The 19,190-nt window shown below is 40.5% G+C and overlaps 1 protein-coding gene and 1 long non-coding RNA gene across 4 annotated transcripts; one reads left to right on the top strand and one right to left on the bottom strand.

Moving 5' to 3' along the window:
- The first annotated feature begins 93 nt into the window (after window positions 1-93).
- Window positions 94-3,602, top strand: LOC124306427 (L-asparaginase). 3 transcript variants are annotated; one of them, XM_046767129.1, is made up of 9 exons: window positions 94-245; window positions 398-534; window positions 1,108-1,219; window positions 1,296-1,407; window positions 1,514-1,850; window positions 1,932-2,246; window positions 2,356-2,660; window positions 2,761-2,934; window positions 3,181-3,602. In XM_046767129.1, exons 2-9 carry the CDS (start codon window positions 411-413, stop codon window positions 3,514-3,516), a joined length of 1,815 nt encoding a protein of 604 aa, XP_046623085.1. In that variant the 5' UTR covers window positions 94-245; window positions 398-410; the 3' UTR covers window positions 3,517-3,602. The 3 variants fall into 3 exon arrangements, with proteins under 3 accessions (XP_046623085.1, XP_046623086.1, XP_046623087.1); XM_046767130.1 differs by having other exon boundaries at window positions 367-534; XM_046767131.1 differs by lacking the exon at window positions 94-245 and having other exon boundaries at window positions 402-538.
- A 12,354-nt stretch (window positions 3,603-15,956) lies between these two features.
- LOC124304411 (uncharacterized) lies at window positions 15,957-16,790 on the bottom strand. The gene is made up of 2 exons (XR_006908170.1): window positions 16,689-16,790; window positions 15,957-16,568 (listed from the first exon to the last, which is right to left on the bottom strand). It is a non-coding gene; the product is annotated as an uncharacterized LOC124304411 (long non-coding RNA).
- Window positions 16,791-19,190: the final 2,400 nt, after the last annotated feature.

Here is a 19,190-nt window from a genome sequence, read left to right as displayed (position 1 = left end):
GGGGTGAATGCGAAACTGCGTTCAAATTGTCCAAATACAACGGACAACGGTCGGCTGGCAGTGTCGCAAAGACTCGTTACGTATCTGAGTAAGTGCTCAGTCGTTAGTACGGCTCGAATCTGCGGTGCGGAGTGTCGTTCCAGCGACTCTTCGTCGACTGTAGTTCGTTCGTTAATTCAACGTACTCGAAGAAATTTGACATTCAGTTTACATTCCACTTCAACGTAACGTTTCTCGATTGAGAGGTATGTATACACGAATTATGCACAATCCTAATCAGTGATAATTGGCTCCGAGGTTGATCGAACTCGTTGCCTTGCACGTTTTGCTGAAATAGTCGGATAAAAATTTAATCACACCAATAAGGATACATTGTTCTATACGTCACTGAACGAAGGCGAAGGTACGAAATGTACTGCAAGGAGAGGAGTGTAACGATGCAGGGGAAGTTGATCGGTAATCGAGACTTGGAAGGACGGGTACTGGTCATTTACACCGGTGGAACTATCGGGATGACCAGAAATCAATTCGGATGTAGGTATAACTTTATGTATCTTAAGTATTATAGTTTCGGGGTCACTTCGATTTTAAATGCATCTTGTATGTACAGTCCCAAATAATCGCACGATATTTTTCACACACGATTTTGCAATGCACTCTTCGTATTTGAGGAAACAGATACTGCACGAACTGTAAAAATATACTGAACGACAATCTTCTCCGACACGGGGTATTCCCTATGATTATTTAAAGTAGCAAAATGGGTTAAGAAAATAAATATACTATGTAGACATAGCAGAGATAGGCACGCGTGATTTTATGACCTAGAACCGTCTAAACATTTTTATCCATTCGTCATGTTCTATATATTTATATGCCTTCTAGCAATCCTTCATTAATTTACTATACCAAATTAATTCTAGAGGAAAAATGAATAAGAATGTCTATCGCGGGTTGCTATAGCAGCCTCATACCCTTGAACTTTACCGTTCGCACATAAAATATAAAAATGTCAACTGAGATGTTTATCTTTACGATTGATACGTTAAACGTTTAGGACTCTTGAACGTGATGCATTACATAACATTGCATATTATGTTCTTTCAGCACTGGTTCCGACTCATAACGCGATTGTCAAACTGTTGCGGAATTATCCTCAAATGCACGACGAAGAATACGCTTTCAAAAATTTTGGCGAAAACAGTCCGCTCGTTTTGCCGTGAGTTTCACTTGTCGTCCAGTACAGTTTTTCGTTATTACGTATAATTTTTTAATTTCGGCTATTTCGGAAATAGGTTGACCTCGGAAAAACGGAGGGTGGTTTACGAGCTTCTTGAATACGACAATCTGATCGATTCCAGTAACGCGAGAACCGCTGACTGGATTTGTCTGGCTGAAGATATAAAGGTAGCGCAAAATGATGGTATCCTCAATCATATCGCATAAAGTTTATGCTCCTCGTGTTTTCATACCGTAATTTTTCTCACTCGCTATCTCCTTTGATCTCCTTCAGAAATATTACACCGATTACGATGGCTTCGTAATTCTTCACGGAACGGACACGCTGAGTTACACAGCTTCCGCACTCTCCTTCATGTTGAATAACTTGGGGAAAACAGTGATCGTAACCGGTTCTCAAATATCGATATTCGAACCGCGAAGCGACGGCTTCGACAACTTTCTTACGTCCCTGTTGATCGCTGGTAACTACAACATCCCCGAGGTCTGTGTCTTCTTTGCGAATCAACTGATGCGCGGAAATCGGACCAGCAAAAGGACGACCGATGCCTTCGAAGCCTTCCATTCACCGAATTACGTGCCTCTGGCCGTTGCAGGAATTACCATTGATGGTAGGTCGTCGACTTCGCTGCTTTCAATTTTGTCCAACGAATATCTGACTACATTTCATTCACCTCTCGTATCAATTTCAGTTGATTACCGAGCGATATTCCGTCCCCATAAAATTGAAAAATTCAGCGTCGAAACAGAACTCTGCGAGGACGTAACGATGTTACGGCTGTTTCCTGGCATCACCAGAGCAATGATAACCGCCGCGACGTATCCTCCGACTAAGGGGATGGTCCTTCAGTCCTACGGGGCAGGAAACATGCCTACAAACCGACAGGACATACTCGAAGAACTTCGCAAGGCTGTCAAGCGGGGCGTAATGATAGTAAACATAACTCAATGCTCGCAGGGAACGGTGAGCGCAATTTACGAAACTGGAAGGACGCTTCAAGATGTCGGTGAGTACAAGGCCAAGTGTCAAATTTTCTTATTCGAATGTTGACCTTCGTTTTTACATTAGTTCTTTCGACAATTTTTCATATAATATAAAAATGCAATTCAATCAAGGTGTCCTGTCTGGATCTGACATGACCCCGGAAGCCGCGTACACGAAACTAGCATACGTTTTGTTAAAGTCCGAATGGGACATGCAGAAGAAACGTGAAATTATGCTAACCAGTATAAGAGGCGAGCTGACCTCCGAACGACCTTTCAATCCTAAATCCAATCAGCTGTTGGACGCCGTTGCCAGGAATCTCAACATCACTTCGCAGGGCGATATAATCCGATTGAGGAATAGTCTTTTTCCTGGAATGGTCGCTGCTGCGATATTGGATAAGGACGTTGAAAAATTGAAGGCGATAAAAGAATACGTGAGTATATAGTAGATACGATATTTGTGACAATTCGTGAACAAGGCATATTTATTGTACGGTAATATTATATCGCAAAACACGATACTGCATGTCACAGGGATCTGATTTCTGCGAAACGAACGCCGACTTTCGGACTCCCCTTCATATCGCAGCTTCCGAGGGATGCTTGAAGGTGGTACGCTATCTGCTAGAAAACGGTGCCAGCGTTCATTTGCGAGACAGATTTGACCGCACTCCTCTCATCGATGCGATCGAAAACGACCACCATGAGGTACGTAATCTATATATGACTTTCCGTTAGTGTTATTAACCAATTTATTCCAATCTATGAAACCGTTATCTGCATATTCTGTCAGAAAATGCAGAGATGATTTCGAAAATAGATCCTCAATAAACTCGGGGTATTTGCTCTGCACCCGGTTGCAAAAAGATAATTAGTTAATGAAATATTACAGCTAGAAATTCGCGGAGAGTTTTTGGAGTTTGTTGCAACTTTTTTAATTTTTCTGTACTGCAGGTGATTGAATTACTGGTCGAGTGTGGAGCACACATTTCTGGTTGTGACCATTTGATCGGCGAGCAACTCTGCCTGGCCGCGGCAGTCGGAAATGTGGACAGACTGATGTCGTACTGCTACGCTGGTGTTGATCTGTCGAAAAGAGACGTTTCCGGAAGAACTGCGCTGCATTTCGGAGCTCTGCACGACCAAGGAGAAGTGGTGCAATTTCTGCTTGACCGTGGAGCCGATCCGGAAGCTGTCGACATGCTCGGGCACACCCCTAGACAACTAGCAGAATTAGCGTTTGCAAATGTAGCTCAGAAATTACTGCGGCCAATTAGTCTAAGTCGATAGATATAAGAGAGATAACATGATATTAATGGCTTAAGTATGAACGTGCGACATAAGATGAAATAAAATTCTTAACTACACACCAAGAATTTAATTCTGATTTTTCTACAAAACCAATACTCTCCAGAATCTGTTGTGTTTGAAAGAAAGTTTCTGAGCAATTGGGTTCCGACGATAGCTGGACAGTGTAGCGTACAGCATATCTACATCAAACGAAATTTAAAATAAAGATGAAGTTCGGAAAGGAGAATCAACACACAAATCGTCTGTGCATTTTTGTCGAAAATTTTCGCAATTTTGAAAAGCGCTGGAGTAAATTCTTTGATGCACTATTCCGACGTAATTTTGCGAGAGAAATCGATTGGGCGCAGTCCCAGGACGCTGCGATCAACGGATCAAGAGTTACAGGCAAAAAACCAGAACTCTTTTTTTTCACATTTTTCAGCTGGTCATCTTTTCGTCGTCATTTCTCTCCTGTTGGTCCCACGCTCTTTTCGCTGCGTTTTCTGTGTTCCTGGGGGTCCGAATGGTCGGGAAAGGGTCATACAAATCAATTCCGAGATGAAAAATTTTTCGGTCAAAAAAAAAGGAAGGTTAACCCCTTTGTATTTTTGGCGAAAATTTTCGCGATTCTGAAAAGTGCTGGAATAAATTCTTTGATGCACCATTCCGACGTAATTTTGCGAGAGAAATCGATTAGGCGCAGTCCCAATACGCTGCGAGCAACGGATCAAGAGTTACAGGCAAAAAACCAGAACCCGTTTTTTCACATTTTTCAGCAGGTGCTTTTTCCTCCATAGTTTCTCTCCTGTTGGTCCCACGCTCTTTTCGCTGCGTTTTCTGAGTTCCGTGGGGTCCAATTGGTCGGGAAAGAGTCATACGAATCAATTCTGAGACGAAAAATTTTTTGGTCAAAAAAAAAGGAAGGCTAACCCCTTTGTATTTTTGGCGAAAATTTTTGCGGTTTTGAAAAGTGCTGGAATCAATTTTTGCAGGCACTGTTCCGACGTAATTTTGCGACAAAAATCGATTGGGCGCAGTCCCAATACGCTGCGATCAACGCATCAAAAGTTACAGCCAAAAAACGAGAACCTGTGTTTTTGACATTTTTCAGCAGGTGCTTTGTCGCTCGCCATTTCTCTCCTGTTGATCCTACGCTCTTTTCGCTGCATTTTCTGAGTTCCTTGGGGTCCAATTGGTCGGAAAAGAGTCATACGAATCAATTCTGAGACGAAAAATTTTTTGGTCAAAAAAAAAGGAAGGTTAACCCCTTTGTATTTTTGGCGAAAATTTTCGCGATTTTGGAAAGTGCTGGAATCAATTCTTTCAGGCACTATTCCGACGTAATTTTGCGAGAGAAATCGATTGGGCGCAGTCCCAATACGCTGCGATCAACGCATCAAAAGTTACAGCCAAAAAACGAGAACCTGTGTTTTTGACATTTTTCAGCAGGTGCTTTGTCGCTCGCCATTTCTCTCCTGTTGATCCTACGCTCTTTTCGCTGCGTTTTCTGAGTTCCTTGGGGTCCAATTGGTCGGGAAAGAGTCATACGAATCAATTCTGAGACGAAAAATTTTTTGGTCAAAAAAAAAGGAAGGTTAACCCCTTTGTATTTTTGGCGAAAATTTTCGCGATTTTGAAAAGTGCTGGAATCAATTCTTTTAGGCACTATTCCGACGTAATTTCGCGAGAGAAATCGATTGGGCGCAGTCCCAATACGCTGCGATCAACGCATCAAAAATTACAGCCAAAAAACGAGAACCTGTGTTTTTGACATTTTTCAGCAGGTGCTTTGTCGCTCGCCATTTCTCTCCTGTTGATCCTACGCTCTTTTCGCTGCGTTTTCTGAGTTCCTTGGGGTCCAATTGGTCGGGAAAGAGTCATACGAATCAATTCTGAGACGAAAAATTTTTTGGTCAAAAAAAAAGGAAGGTTAACCCCTTTGTATTTTTGGCGAAAATTTTCGCCATTTTGGAAAGTGCTGGAATCAATTCTTTCAGGCACTATTCCGACGTAATTTTGCGAGAGAAATCGATTGGGCGCAGTCCCAATACGCTGCGATCAACGCATCAAAAATTACAGCCAAAAAACGAGAACCTGTGTTTTTGACATTTTTCAGCAGGTGCTTTGTCGCTCGCCATTTCTCTCCTGTTGATCCTACGCTCTTTTCGCTGCGTTTTCTGAGTTCCTTGGGGTCCAATTGGTCGGGAAAGAGTCATACGAATCAATTCTGAGACGAAAAATTTTTTGGTCAAAAAAAAAGGAAGGTTAACCCCTTTGTATTTTTGGCGAAAATTTTCGCCATTTTGGAAAGTGCTGGAATCAATTCTTTCAGGCACTATTCCGACGTAATTTTGCGAGAGAAATCGATTGGGCGCAGTCCCAATACGCTGCGATCAACGCATCAAAAATTACAGCCAAAAAACGAGAACCTGTGTTTTTGACATTTTTCAGCAGGTGCTTTGTCGCTCGCCATTTCTCTCCTGTTGATCCTACGCTCTTTTCGCTGCGTTTTCTGAGTTCCGTGGGGTCCAATTGGTCGGGAAAGAGTCATACGAATCAATTCTGAGACGAAAAATTTTTTGGTCAAAAAAAAAGGAAGGTTAACCCCTTTGTATTTTTGGCGAAAATTTTCGCGGTTTTGAAAAGTGCTGGAATCAATTTTTGCAGGCACTGTTCCGACGTAATTTTGCGAGAAAAATCGATTGGGCGCAGTCCCAATACGCTGCGATCAACGCATCAAAAGTCACAGCCAAAAAACGAGAACCCGTGTTTTTGACATTTTTCAGCAGGTGCTTTGTCGCTCGCCATTTCTCTTCTGTTGATCCTACGCTCTTTTCGCTGCGTTTTCTGAGTTCCTTGGGGTCCAATTGGTCGGGAAAGAGTCATACGAATCAATTCTGAGACGAAAAATTTTTTGGTCAAAAAAAAAGGAAGCTTAACCCCTTTGTATTTTTGGCGAAAATTTTCGCGATTTTGAAAAGTGCTGGAATCAATTCTTTCAGGTACTATTCCGACGTAATTTTGCGAGAGAAATCGATTGGGCGCAGTCCCAATACGCTGCGATCAACGCATCAAAAGTTACAGCCTAAAAACGAGAACCTGTGTTTTTGACATTTTTCAGCAGGTGCTTTGTCGCTCGCCATTTCTCTCCTGTTGATCCTACGCTCTTTTCGCTGCGTTTTCTGAGTTCCTTGGGGTCCAATTGGTCGGGAAAGAGTCATACGAATCAATTCTGAGACGAAAAATTTTTTGGTCAAAAAAAAAGGAAGGTTAACCCCTTTGTATTTTTGGCGAAAATTTTCGCGATTTTGGAAAGTGCTGGAATCAATTCTTTCAGGCACTATTCCGACGTAATTCTGCGAGAGAAATCGATTGGGCGCAGTCCCAATACGCTGCGATCAACGCATCAAAAATTACAGCCAAAAAACGAGAACCTGTGTTTTTGACATTTTTCAGCAGGTGCTTTGTCGCTCGCCATTTCTCTCCTGTTGATCCTACGCTCTTTTCGCTGCGTTTTCTGAGTTCCTTGGGGTCCAATTGGTCGGGAAAGAGTCATACGAATCAATTCTGAGACGAAAAATTTTTTGGTCAAAAAAAAAGGAAGGTTAACCCCTTTGTATTTTTGGCGAAAATTTTCGCGATTTTGAAAAGTGCTGGAATCAATTCTTTTAGGCACTATTCCGACGTAATTTCGCGAGAGAAATCGATTGGGCGCAGTCCCAATACGCTGCGATCAACGCATCAAAAGTTACAGCCTAAAAACGAGAACCTGTGTTTTTGACATTTTTCAGCAGGTGCTTTGTCGCTCGCCATTTCTCTCCTGTTGATCCTACGCTCTTTTCGCTGCGTTTTCTGAGTTCCTTGGGGTCCAATTGGTCGGGAAAGAGTCATACGAATCAATTCTGAGACGAAAAATTTTTTGGTCAAAAAAAAAGGAAGGTTAACCCCTTTGTATTTTTGGCAAAAATTTTCGCGATTTTGAAAAGTGCTGAAATGAATCCTTTCAGGCACTATTCCGACGTAATTTTGCGAGAGAAATCGATTGGGCGCAGTCCCAATACGCTGCGATCAACGCATCAAAAGTTACAGCCTAAAAACGAGAACCTGTGTTTTTGACATTTTTCAGCAGGTGCTTTGTCGCTCGCCATTTCTCTCCTGTTGATCCTACGCTCTTTTCGCTGCGTTTTCTGAGTTCCTTGGGGTCCAATTGGTCGGGAAAGAGTCATACGAATCAATTCTGAGACGAAAAATTTTTTGGTCAAAAAAAAAGGAAGGTTAACCCCTTTGTATTTTTGACGAAAATTTTCGCGATTTTGAAAAGTGCTGGAATCAATTCTTTCAGGCACTATTCCGACGTAATTTTGCGAGAGAAATCGATTGGGCGCAGTCCCAATACGCTGCGATCAACGCATCAAAAATTACAGCCAAAAAACGAGAACCTGTGTTTTTGACATTTTTCAGCAGGTGCTTTGTCGCTCGCCATTTCTCTCCTGTTGATCCTACGCTCTTTTCGCTGCGTTTTCTGAGTTCCTTGGGGTCCAATTGGTCGGGAAAGAGTCATACGAATCAATTCTGAGACGAAAAATTTTTTGGTCAAAAAAAAAGGAAGGTTAACCCCTTTGTATTTTTGGCGAAAATTTTCGCCATTTTGGAAAGTGCTGGAATCAATTCTTTCAGGCACTATTCCGACGTAATTTTGCGAGAGAAATCGATTGGGCGCAGTCCCAATACGCTGCGATCAACGCATCAAAAATTACAGCCAAAAAACGAGAACCTGTGTTTTTGACATTTTTCAGCAGGTGCTTTGTCGCTCGCCATTTCTCTCCTGTTGATCCTACGCTCTTTTCGCTGCGTTTTCTGAGTTCCGTGGGGTCCAATTGGTCGGGAAAGAGTCATACGAATCAATTCTGAGACGAAAAATTTTTTGGTCAAAAAAAAAGGAAGGTTAACCCCTTTGTATTTTTGGCAAAAATTTTCGCGATTTTGAAAAGTGCTGGAATCAATTCTTTCAGGCACTATTCCGACGTAATTTTGCGAGAGAAATCGATTGGGCGCAGTCCCAATACGCTGCGATCAACGCATCAAAAGTTACAGCCTAAAAACGAGAACCTGTGTTTTTGACATTTTTCAGCAGGTGCTTTGTCGCTCGCCATTTCTCTCCTGTTGATCCTACGCTCTTTTCGCTGCATTTTCTGAGTTCCTTGGGGTCCAATTGGTCGGAAAAGAGTCATACGAATCAATTCTGAGACGAAAAATTTTTTGGTCAAAAAAAAAGGAAGGTTAACCCCTTTGTATTTTTGGCGAAAATTTTCGCGATTTTGGAAAGTGCTGGAATCAATTCTTTCAGGCACTATTCCGACGTAATTCTGCGAGAGAAATCGATTGGGCGCAGTCCCAATACGCTGCGATCAACGCATCAAAAATTACAGCCAAAAAACGAGAACCTGTGTTTTTGACATTTTTCAGCAGGTGCTTTGTCGCTCGCCATTTCTCTCCTGTTGATCCTACGCTCTTTTCGCTGCGTTTTCTGAGTTCCTTGGGGTCCAATTGGTCGGGAAAGAGTCATACGAATCAATTCTGAGACGAAAAATTTTTTGGTCAAAAAAAAAGGAAGGTTAACCCCTTTGTATTTTTGGCGAAAATTTTCGCGGTTTTGAAAAGTGCTGGAATCAATTTTTGCAGGCACTGTTCCGACGTAATTTTGCGAGAAAAATCGATTGGGCGCAGTCCCAATACGCTGCGATCAACGCATCAAAAGTCACAGCCAAAAAACGAGAACCCGTGTTTTTGACATTTTTCAGCAGGTGCTTTGTCGCTCGCCATTTCTCTTCTGTTGATCCTACGCTCTTTTCGCTGCGTTTTCTGAGTTCCTTGGGGTCCAATTGGTCGGGAAAGAGTCATACGAATCAATTCTGAGACGAAAAATTTTTTGGTCAAAAAAAAAGGAAGCTTAACCCCTTTGTATTTTTGGCGAAAATTTTCGCGATTTTGAAAAGTGCTGGAATCAATTCTTTCAGGTACTATTCCGACGTAATTTTGCGAGAGAAATCGATTGGGCGCAGTCCCAATACGCTGCGATCAACGCATCAAAAGTTACAGCCTAAAAACGAGAACCTGTGTTTTTGACATTTTTCAGCAGGTGCTTTGTCGCTCGCCATTTCTCTCCTGTTGATCCTACGCTCTTTTCGCTGCGTTTTCTGAGTTCCTTGGGGTCCAATTGGTCGGGAAAGAGTCATACGAATCAATTCTGAGACGAAAAATTTTTTGGTCAAAAAAAAAGGAAGGTTAACCCCTTTGTATTTTTGACGAAAATTTTCGCGATTTTGAAAAGTGCTGGAATCAATTCTTTCAGGCACTATTCCGACGTAATTTTGCGAGAGAAATCGATTGGGCGCAGTCCCAATACGCTGCGATCAACGCATCAAAAATTACAGCCAAAAAACGAGAACCTGTGTTTTTGACATTTTTCAGCAGGTGCTTTGTCGCTCGCCATTTCTCTCCTGTTGATCCTACGCTCTTTTCGCTGCGTTTTCTGAGTTCCTTGGGGTCCAATTGGTCGGGAAAGAGTCATACGAATCAATTCTGAGACGAAAAATTTTTTGGTCAAAAAAAAAGGAAGGTTAACCCCTTTGTATTTTTGGCGAAAATTTTCGCCATTTTGGAAAGTGCTGGAATCAATTCTTTCAGGCACTATTCCGACGTAATTTTGCGAGAGAAATCGATTGGGCGCAGTCCCAATACGCTGCGATCAACGCATCAAAAATTACAGCCAAAAAACGAGAACCTGTGTTTTTGACATTTTTCAGCAGGTGCTTTGTCGCTCGCCATTTCTCTCCTGTTGATCCTACGCTCTTTTCGCTGCGTTTTCTGAGTTCCGTGGGGTCCAATTGGTCGGGAAAGAGTCATACGAATCAATTCTGAGACGAAAAATTTTTTGGTCAAAAAAAAAGGAAGGTTAACCCCTTTGTATTTTTGGCAAAAATTTTCGCGATTTTGAAAAGTGCTGGAATCAATTCTTTCAGGCACTATTCCGACGTAATTTTGCGAGAGAAATCGATTGGGCGCAGTCCCAATACGCTGCGATCAACGCATCAAAAGTTACAGCCTAAAAACGAGAACCTGTGTTTTTGACATTTTTCAGCAGGTGCTTTGTCGCTCGCCATTTCTCTCCTGTTGATCCTACGCTCTTTTCGCTGCATTTTCTGAGTTCCTTGGGGTCCAATTGGTCGGAAAAGAGTCATACGAATCAATTCTGAGACGAAAAATTTTTTGGTCAAAAAAAAAGGAAGGTTAACCCCTTTGTATTTTTGGCGAAAATTTTCGCGATTTTGGAAAGTGCTGGAATCAATTCTTTCAGGCACTATTCCGACGTAATTTTGCGAGAGAAATCGACTGGGCGCAGTCCCAATACGCTGCGATCAACGCATCAAAAGTTACAGCCTAAAAACGAGAACCTGTGTTTTTGACATTTTTCAGCAGGTGCTTTGTCGCTCGCCATTTCTCTCCTGTTGATCCTACGCTCTTTTCGCTGCGTTTTCTGAGTTCCTTGGGGTCCAATTGGTCGGGAAAGAGTCATACGAATCAATTCTGAGACGAAAAATTTTTTGGTCAAAAAAAAAGGAAGGTCAACCCCTTTGTATTTTTGGCGAAAATTTTCGCGATTTTGAAAAGTGCTGGAATCAATTCTTTTAGGCACTATTCCGACGTAATTTCGCGAGAGAAATCGATTGGGCGCAGTCCCAATACGCTGCGATCAACGCATCAAAAGTTACAGCCTAAAAACGAGAACCTGTGTTTTTGACATTTTTCAGCAGGTGCTTTGTCGCTCGCCATTTCTCTCCTGTTGATCCTACGCTCTTTTCGCTGCGTTTTCTGAGTTCCTTGGGGTCCAATTGGTCGGGAAAGAGTCATACGAATCAATTCTGAGACGAAAAATTTTTTGGTCAAAAAAAAAGGAAGGTCAACCCCTTTGTATTTTTGGCGAAAATTTTCGCGATTTTGAAAAGTGCTGGAATCAATTCTTTTAGGCACTATTCCGACGTAATTTCGCGAGAGAAATCGATTGGGCGCAGTCCCAATACGCTGCGATCAACGCATCAAAAGTTACAGCCTAAAAACGAGAACCTGTGTTTTTGACATTTTTCAGCAGGTGCTTTGTCGCTCGCCATTTCTCTCCTGTTGATCCTACGCTCTTTTCGCTGCGTTTTCTGAGTTCCTTGGGGTCCAATTGGTCGGGAAAGAGTCATACGAATCAATTCTGAGACGAAAAATTTTTTGGTCAAAAAAAAAGGAAGGTTAACCCCTTTGTATTTTTGGCAAAAATTTTCGCGATTTTGAAAAGTGCTGGAATCAATTCTTTCAGGCACTATTCCGACGTAATTTTGCGAGAGAAATCGATTGGGCGCAGTCCCAATACGCTGCGATCAACGCATCAAAAGTTACAGCCAAAAAACGAGAACCTGTGTTTTTGACATTTTTCAGCAGGTGCTTTGTCGCTCGCCATTTCTCTCCTGTTGATCCTACGCTCTTTTCGCTGCATTTTCTGAGTTCCTTGGGGTCCAATTGGTCGGAAAAGAGTCATACGAATCAATTCTGAGACGAAAAATTTTTTGGTCAAAAAAAAAGGAAGGTTAACCCCTTTGTATTTTTGGCGAAAATTTTCGCGATTTTGGAAAGTGCTGGAATCAATTCTTTCAGGCACTATTCCGACGTAATTCTGCGAGAGAAATCGATTGGGCGCAGTCCCAATACGCTGCGATCAACGCATCAAAAATTACAGCCAAAAAACGAGAACCTGTGTTTTTGACATTTTTCAGCAGGTGCTTTGTCGCTCGCCATTTCTCTCCTGTTGATCCTACGCTCTTTTCGCTGCGTTTTCTGAGTTCCTTGGGGTCCAATTGGTCGGGAAAGAGTCATACGAATCAATTCTGAGACGAAAAATTTTTTGGTCAAAAAAAAAGGAAGGTTAACCCCTTTGTATTTTTGGCGAAAATTTTCGCGGTTTTGAAAAGTGCTGGAATCAATTTTTGCAGGCACTGTTCCGACGTAATTTTGCGAGAAAAATCGATTGGGCGCAGTCCCAATACGCTGCGATCAACGCATCAAAAGTTACAGCCTAAAAACGAGAACCTGTGTTTTTGACATTTTTCAGCAGGTGCTTTGTCGCTCGCCATTTCTCTCCTGTTGATCCTACGCTCTTTTCGCTGCGTTTTCTGAGTTCCTTGGGGTCCAATTGGTCGGGAAAGAGTCATACGAATCAATTCTGAGACGAAAAATTTTTTGGTCAAAAAAAAAGGAAGGTTAACCCCTTTGTATTTTTGGCAAAAATTTTCGCGATTTTGAAAAGTGCTGGAATCAATTCTTTCAGGCACTATTCCGACGTAATTTTGCGAGAGAAATCGATTGGGCGCAGTCCCAATACGCTGCGATCAACGCATCAAAAGTTACAGCCAAAAAACGAGAACCTGTGTTTTTGACATTTTTCAGCAGGTGCTTTGTCGCTCGCCATTTCTCTCCTGTTGATCCTACGCTCTTTTCGCTGCATTTTCTGAGTTCCTTGGGGTCCAATTGGTCGGAAAAGAGTCATACGAATCAATTCTGAGACGAAAAATTTTTTGGTCAAAAAAAAAGGAAGGTTAACCCCTTTGTATTTTTGGCGAAAATTTTCGCGATTTTGGAAAGTGCTGGAATCAATTCTTTCAGGCACTATTCCGACGTAATTCTGCGAGAGAAATCGATTGGGCGCAGTCCCAATACGCTGCGATCAACGCATCAAAAATTACAGCCAAAAAACGAGAACCTGTGTTTTTGACATTTTTCAGCAGGTGCTTTGTCGCTCGCCATTTCTCTCCTGTTGATCCTACGCTCTTTTCGCTGCGTTTTCTGAGTTCCTTGGGGTCCAATTGGTCGGGAAAGAGTCATACGAATCAATTCTGAGACGAAAAATTTTTTGGTCAAAAAAAAAGGAAGGTTAACCCCTTTGTATTTTTGGCGAAAATTTTCGCGGTTTTGAAAAGTGCTGGAATCAATTTTTGCAGGCACTGTTCCGACGTAATTTTGCGAGAAAAATCGATTGGGCGCAGTCCCAATACGCTGCGATCAACGCATCAAAAGTCACAGCCAAAAAACGAGAACCCGTGTTTTTGACATTTTTCAGCAGGTGCTTTGTCGCTCGCCATTTCTCTTCTGTTGATCCTACGCTCTTTTCGCTGCGTTTTCTGAGTTCCTTGGGGTCCAATTGGTCGGGAAAGAGTCATACGAATCAATTCTGAGACGAAAAATTTTTTGGTCAAAAAAAAAGGAAGCTTAACCCCTTTGTATTTTTGGCGAAAATTTTCGCGATTTTGAAAAGTGCTGGAATCAATTCTTTCAGGTACTATTCCGACGTAATTTTGCGAGAGAAATCGATTGGGCGCAGTCCCAATACGCTGCGATCAACGCATCAAAAGTTACAGCCTAAAAACGAGAACCTGTGTTTTTGACATTTTTCAGCAGGTGCTTTGTCGCTCGCCATTTCTCTCCTGTTGATCCTACGCTCTTTTCGCTGCGTTTTCTGAGTTCCTTGGGGTCCAATTGGTCGGAAAAGAGTCATACGAATCAATTCTGAGACGAAAAATTTTTTGGTCAAAAAAAAAGGAAGGTTAACCCCTTTGTATTTTTGGCGAAAATTTTCGCGATTTTGGAAAGTGCTGGAATCAATTCTTTCAGGCACTATTCCGACGTAATTCTGCGAGAGAAATCGATTGGGCGCAGTCCCAATACGCTGCGATCAACGCATCAAAAATTACAGCCAAAAAACGAGAACCTGTGTTTTTGACATTTTTCAGCAGGTGCTTTGTCGCTCGCCATTTCTCTCCTGTTGATCCTACGCTCTTTTCGCTGCGTTTTCTGAGTTCCTTGGGGTCCAATTGGTCGGGAAAGAGTCATACGAATCAATTCTGAGACGAAAAATTTTTTGGTCAAAAAAAAAGGAAGGTTAACCCCTTTGTATTTTTGGCGAAAATTATCGCGGTTTTGAAAAGTGCTGGAATCAATTTTTGCAGGCACTGTTCCGACGTAATTTTGCGAGAAAAATCGATTGGGCGCAGTCCCAATACGCTGCGATCAACGCATCAAAAGTCACAGCCAAAAAACGAGAACCCGTGTTTTTGACATTTTTCAGCAGGTGCTTTGTCGCTCGCCATTTCTCTTCTGTTGATCCTACGCTCTTTTCGCTGCGTTTTCTGAGTTCCTTGGGGTCCAATTGGTCGGGAAAGAGTCATACGAATCAATTCTGAGACGAAAAATTTTTTGGTCAAAAAAAAAGGAAGCTTAACCCCTTTGTATTTTTGGCGAAAATTTTCGCGATTTTGAAAAGTGCTGGAATCAATTCTTTCAGGTACTATTCCGACGTAATTTCGCGAGAGAAATCGATTGGGCGCAGTCCCAATACGCTGCGATCAACGCATCAAAAGTTACAGCCTAAAAACGAGAACCTGTGTTTTTGACATTTTTCAGCAGGTGCTTTGTCGCTCGCCATTTCTCTCCTGTTGATCCTACGCTCTTTTCGCTGCGTTTTCTGAGTTCCTTGGGGTCCAATTGGTCGGAAAAGAGTCATGCGAATCAATTCTGAGACGAAAAATTTTTTGGTCAAAAAAAAAGGAAGGTTAACCCCTTTGTATTTTTGGCGAAAATTTTCGCGATTTTGAAAAGTGCTGGAATAAATTCTTTGATGCACCGTTTCGACGTAATTTTGCGAGAGAAATCGATTGGGCGCAGTCCCAATACGCTGCGATCAACGCATCAAAAGTTACAGCCTAAAAACGAGAACCTGTGTTTTTGACATTTTTCAGCAGGTGCTTTGTCGCTCGCCATTTCTCTCCTGTTGATCCTACGCTCTTTTCGCTGCGTTTTCTGAGTTCCTTGGGGTCCAATTGGTCGGAAAAGAGTCATGCGAATCAATTCTGAGACGAAAAATTTTTTGGTCAAAAAAAAAGGAAGGTTAACCCCTTTGTATTTTTGGCGAAAATTTTCGCGATTTTGAAAAGTGCTGGAATAAATTCTTTGATGCACCGTTTCGAGGTAATTTTGCGAGAGAAATCGATTGGGCGCAGTCCCAATACGCTGCGAGCAACGGATCAAGAGTTACAGGCAAAAAACCAGAACTCGTTTTTTTCACATTTTTCAGCAGGTGCTTTTTCCTCCATAGTTTCTCTCCTGGTGGTCCCACGCTGTTTTTTGCTGCGTTTTCTGAGTTCCTGGGGCTCCAATCAGCCAGGAAAGGGTCATACAAATCGAAACTGAGACAAAGTATATAAAAAAAGGAAGCTCAACCCCTTCTTCAGTGTCTGTTAGAATTTCGACGAAATCCGAAGATGCTGGACTCATTTGCAATCGTTAAACGTATAGTTCGCACGGTAATTTTACACAGGAGAGGACGAAAAATAATAACTCCAAAGCCATAGAATTCGAATTTTTTTATTAGTTTATTAAGTACACCTTAATTATAGTACAAGCGATCGGGTTTCAGTGGATAGTAACTCCACAAGGTGCCTAAGAGTATACAAGTCAAACACAAACGAAATGCTTACAAATCATCTTACATAACGTATCACGTCTGACAATCATACGAGGTGAAAGGAGTGCAATCTGCATCTGTATCAGATAGCTATTATTGTAGTTTATCAGTATAGATGAAGTTTTGGTCCACGCAGAGGTGCAAAGCACTTTCGCAGGACTAGATATGGATTGTTTTTATTTGATGTAACCTGACATAAAATCAACATATAAATAAATTAAATTCTTTGCATTTTTTGTATGTACTGGAATGTCGGTTCTCCAATATTTGGAATCCCTTTTCTGTGGTCCTCGTAATCCAATTAGACTGGCAATGTTGATTTCAATCGATTCGAAGATGAAAAGATTCTGGCTCCAAGGTCGAAGAAAAAGCAAGGTAAATGCCTTCAGATTTTTTTTTTTGTTGGGCTTTGATCCAGTTCAGATAATACTAGAATCAATTTTTCAGTGATCTCGTACTGTTCAGAGTTGGCGAAAGTATGCAGCGGAAGGTCCAGCTAGAAAATTTCAATAGCAACTATCAGGATTCCGATGTGCTGATACAGATAACAACGATCGATCGTGCAAAAACTCGAGGGTGTACCTCCATCTATGGCTTCAAAAAAATAATATCTTACCGCAGCCAACCCTGGCTCGCACATTTCCTACCAATTTGCTCTTGCCTCGACATCAAAATCCTCTTGAATGGAAATTTGGCAAATCCCGGGAAATATAAACGGGCGTTAATTCACCCACTTGCAATGTCGAGACTTGGTCGAGACTACCGTTGCTATTGGTCACGTGACGGTCACGTGTTCACTTTGCCGACGGCCGGCGCGTTGATCCAGAATTCAAAATGTTGATGTTTATGAGTTAATAATATAAGCCAATTCTTAAATGACAGCAAACAAGAGAAGCAGCATTAGAAATATTTGCAGTGATGTGATTACTTTACGGATATCCAATATTCAAATTCCAATCAATGTATTTTAATTACGTTGAGTAGCTCTATACATATATTTTTCCACAGTAAAGAAACATGAATATATCATTTTAGCAAACACTTGCGGGCTTCAAGGAGCCACTTATTCTATACGAATGCTGACTTGTCGAGCAATTGATCCGAAGGTGGTAACGCGGGGAGATAGTATAAAGAAAATAAATCCGATCTACCGACTTGAACAATGTCCAGTATATTTTTGTATTTTATTCCCACATACACACGGCACGTCGTGAACCTCTTCTTAATCAATATATTTATCATAATTAATATCATATAATATATGAATTTATTAGATTAATAAACCATAGTAATAATCATTGTATTATCATATTATATTTTATATTTACAGAGGGTTACAATTTTGTTTTCATTTATAATATATTTATAATCGTAATATTCATATTTTTTGTGTTTTTTTTTTCTTTTTTTTTTCTTTTTTTTCTTTTTTTTTTTTTGCTTGTATACATACACAGTTAATTATATTATTCGCCCTTCGCGTGCTGCAACGTCGTTATAATTGCTTCGAGCTTCCGACGTCGTCTATGCTGCAACACTTGATTAACAATAAAAATTTCACTGAGCTCGGATAGTGTCCCAGCGACTCTCAGAGTCTCATTTTTTGGCCCTTCGATCAACGTCGTTGATTTTAAAATTGGGCATATAATATGTAAATACTCGATTTTTCTCTAATCCGTCAATTTTTCAAAAATCTGAAACCGTCGCAGGACATTCTCCGCTCTCAGTTTAATATATAACTCCGTTTTGTCTCACTTTACGAAACATTGATTATAGTCTGGCCATTTTTCAGAAAGATTCTGACGACGGTCAAATTACGGGTCCGATGCAATAATGATCTGCAGATAGTTTTTACCTTAGCATAGATCGTTAAATATATTACCAAACTGGTGTACAATAATAAACATGATCATCAACACCGATTCACCCGTAAACCTGAAGTATACAATTTTAAAATTGAAATGCGAGGCGTTCGTCAATTTATGAAGAGATCAACTTGTAGTGATTTTCTTTCAACTTTTGTTCAATTATTCATTTCTACCTCTGTATTCTATTTCCTTATTTTCTTTTCGTCGTCAAAGTCTTTCTTTGTCAAGCGGACTTCATAAATATTCTGTACAATGTTATAAATTATTATAATACTCTTAACGTTATGTAATTATTATCAGTAGTGTAAAATTGAAATTTACGTACTTATTATTTATATACATACACATATATATATGCATATATGCTTATACATATATATACGTATACATGTATCGATAGATTATTTATTTATTTTTCATCTTTCATCTTTCACTTCTCTCAATTAATTTCTTTAATATGTAATATATTTAATATGTCATTATACGTATTGTATTGTTACGATTAGTAAGAATATGTAAAATTGGTACTAATTAATAATTTTTATTTTTGTTTATTCATTTTTATTTTTTTTTCAACTTTTAAAATGTTTTTTCCTCATAAGCGGCCACATATATACACACACACACACACACACACATACACATGTGTATACATATGTGTGTGTACATATATATATACACATGTATCATTAATATACATATATGGAATTACGAATGGCTTATTGCTTGTTATATTGCAAGTTTCCTCGCTGTGTTCATGTCCGATCGATTTTCAAATTTCCCCAAGTAACGTCAGAAGATATTAAAAATTCTCACATCGTCACACACGCACGCACGCACACACGCAACCACACACGCATCAACGCAACATTTTGCAAATTGTTTAATATCTTCTTCATGTTCTCAGTGTTTGATCGTATCGTTGACGTTTATCTTTCCTCCTTTTATTTCCCTTGTTTGAAATTTATTTCTTCACCATATATAGTAACTTTCAGTTCTGTAATTGTGGTGGTTATAAATATTCATTGATGTAATATATATATATATATATATATGTATTATATGTATTATATGTATATATATATATATGCGTGTTCATGTATGTATAAATATAGTGTAATATATGAAATAAGAGAGATGAAAGCAAGAAAATTGAATGAAAATAAAGAGGTTAATAATAATTTAAAAACGTACAAAGAAAACGTATCAAAAGTGTCACAGCTATCTTTTTGCCATACAGTTGTCAGTGGGAA

This window comes from Neodiprion virginianus, chromosome 5 (assembly GCF_021901495.1).
Source record: "Neodiprion virginianus isolate iyNeoVirg1 chromosome 5, iyNeoVirg1.1, whole genome shotgun sequence".
Classification (NCBI taxonomy): Eukaryota; Metazoa; Arthropoda; class Insecta; order Hymenoptera; family Diprionidae; genus Neodiprion; species Neodiprion virginianus.
The sequence above is the reverse complement of the archived record's forward strand: the minus strand, read 5'-3'. Positions and strand labels throughout refer to the sequence as shown.

Bases quoted from the DNA above. Each gene is read 5' to 3' on its own strand.
- LOC124306427 (XM_046767129.1), top strand. From the start codon at position 411: ATGTACTGCAAGGAGAGGAGTGTAACGATGCAGGGGAAGTTGATCGGT. The intron at 535-1,107 runs GTAGGTATAACT...ATGTTCTTTCAG, and splicing joins GACCAGAAATCAATTCGGAT to CACTGGTTCCGACTCATAAC. The intron at 1,220-1,295 runs GTGAGTTTCACT...TTTCGGAAATAG, and splicing joins AACAGTCCGCTCGTTTTGCC to GTTGACCTCGGAAAAACGGA.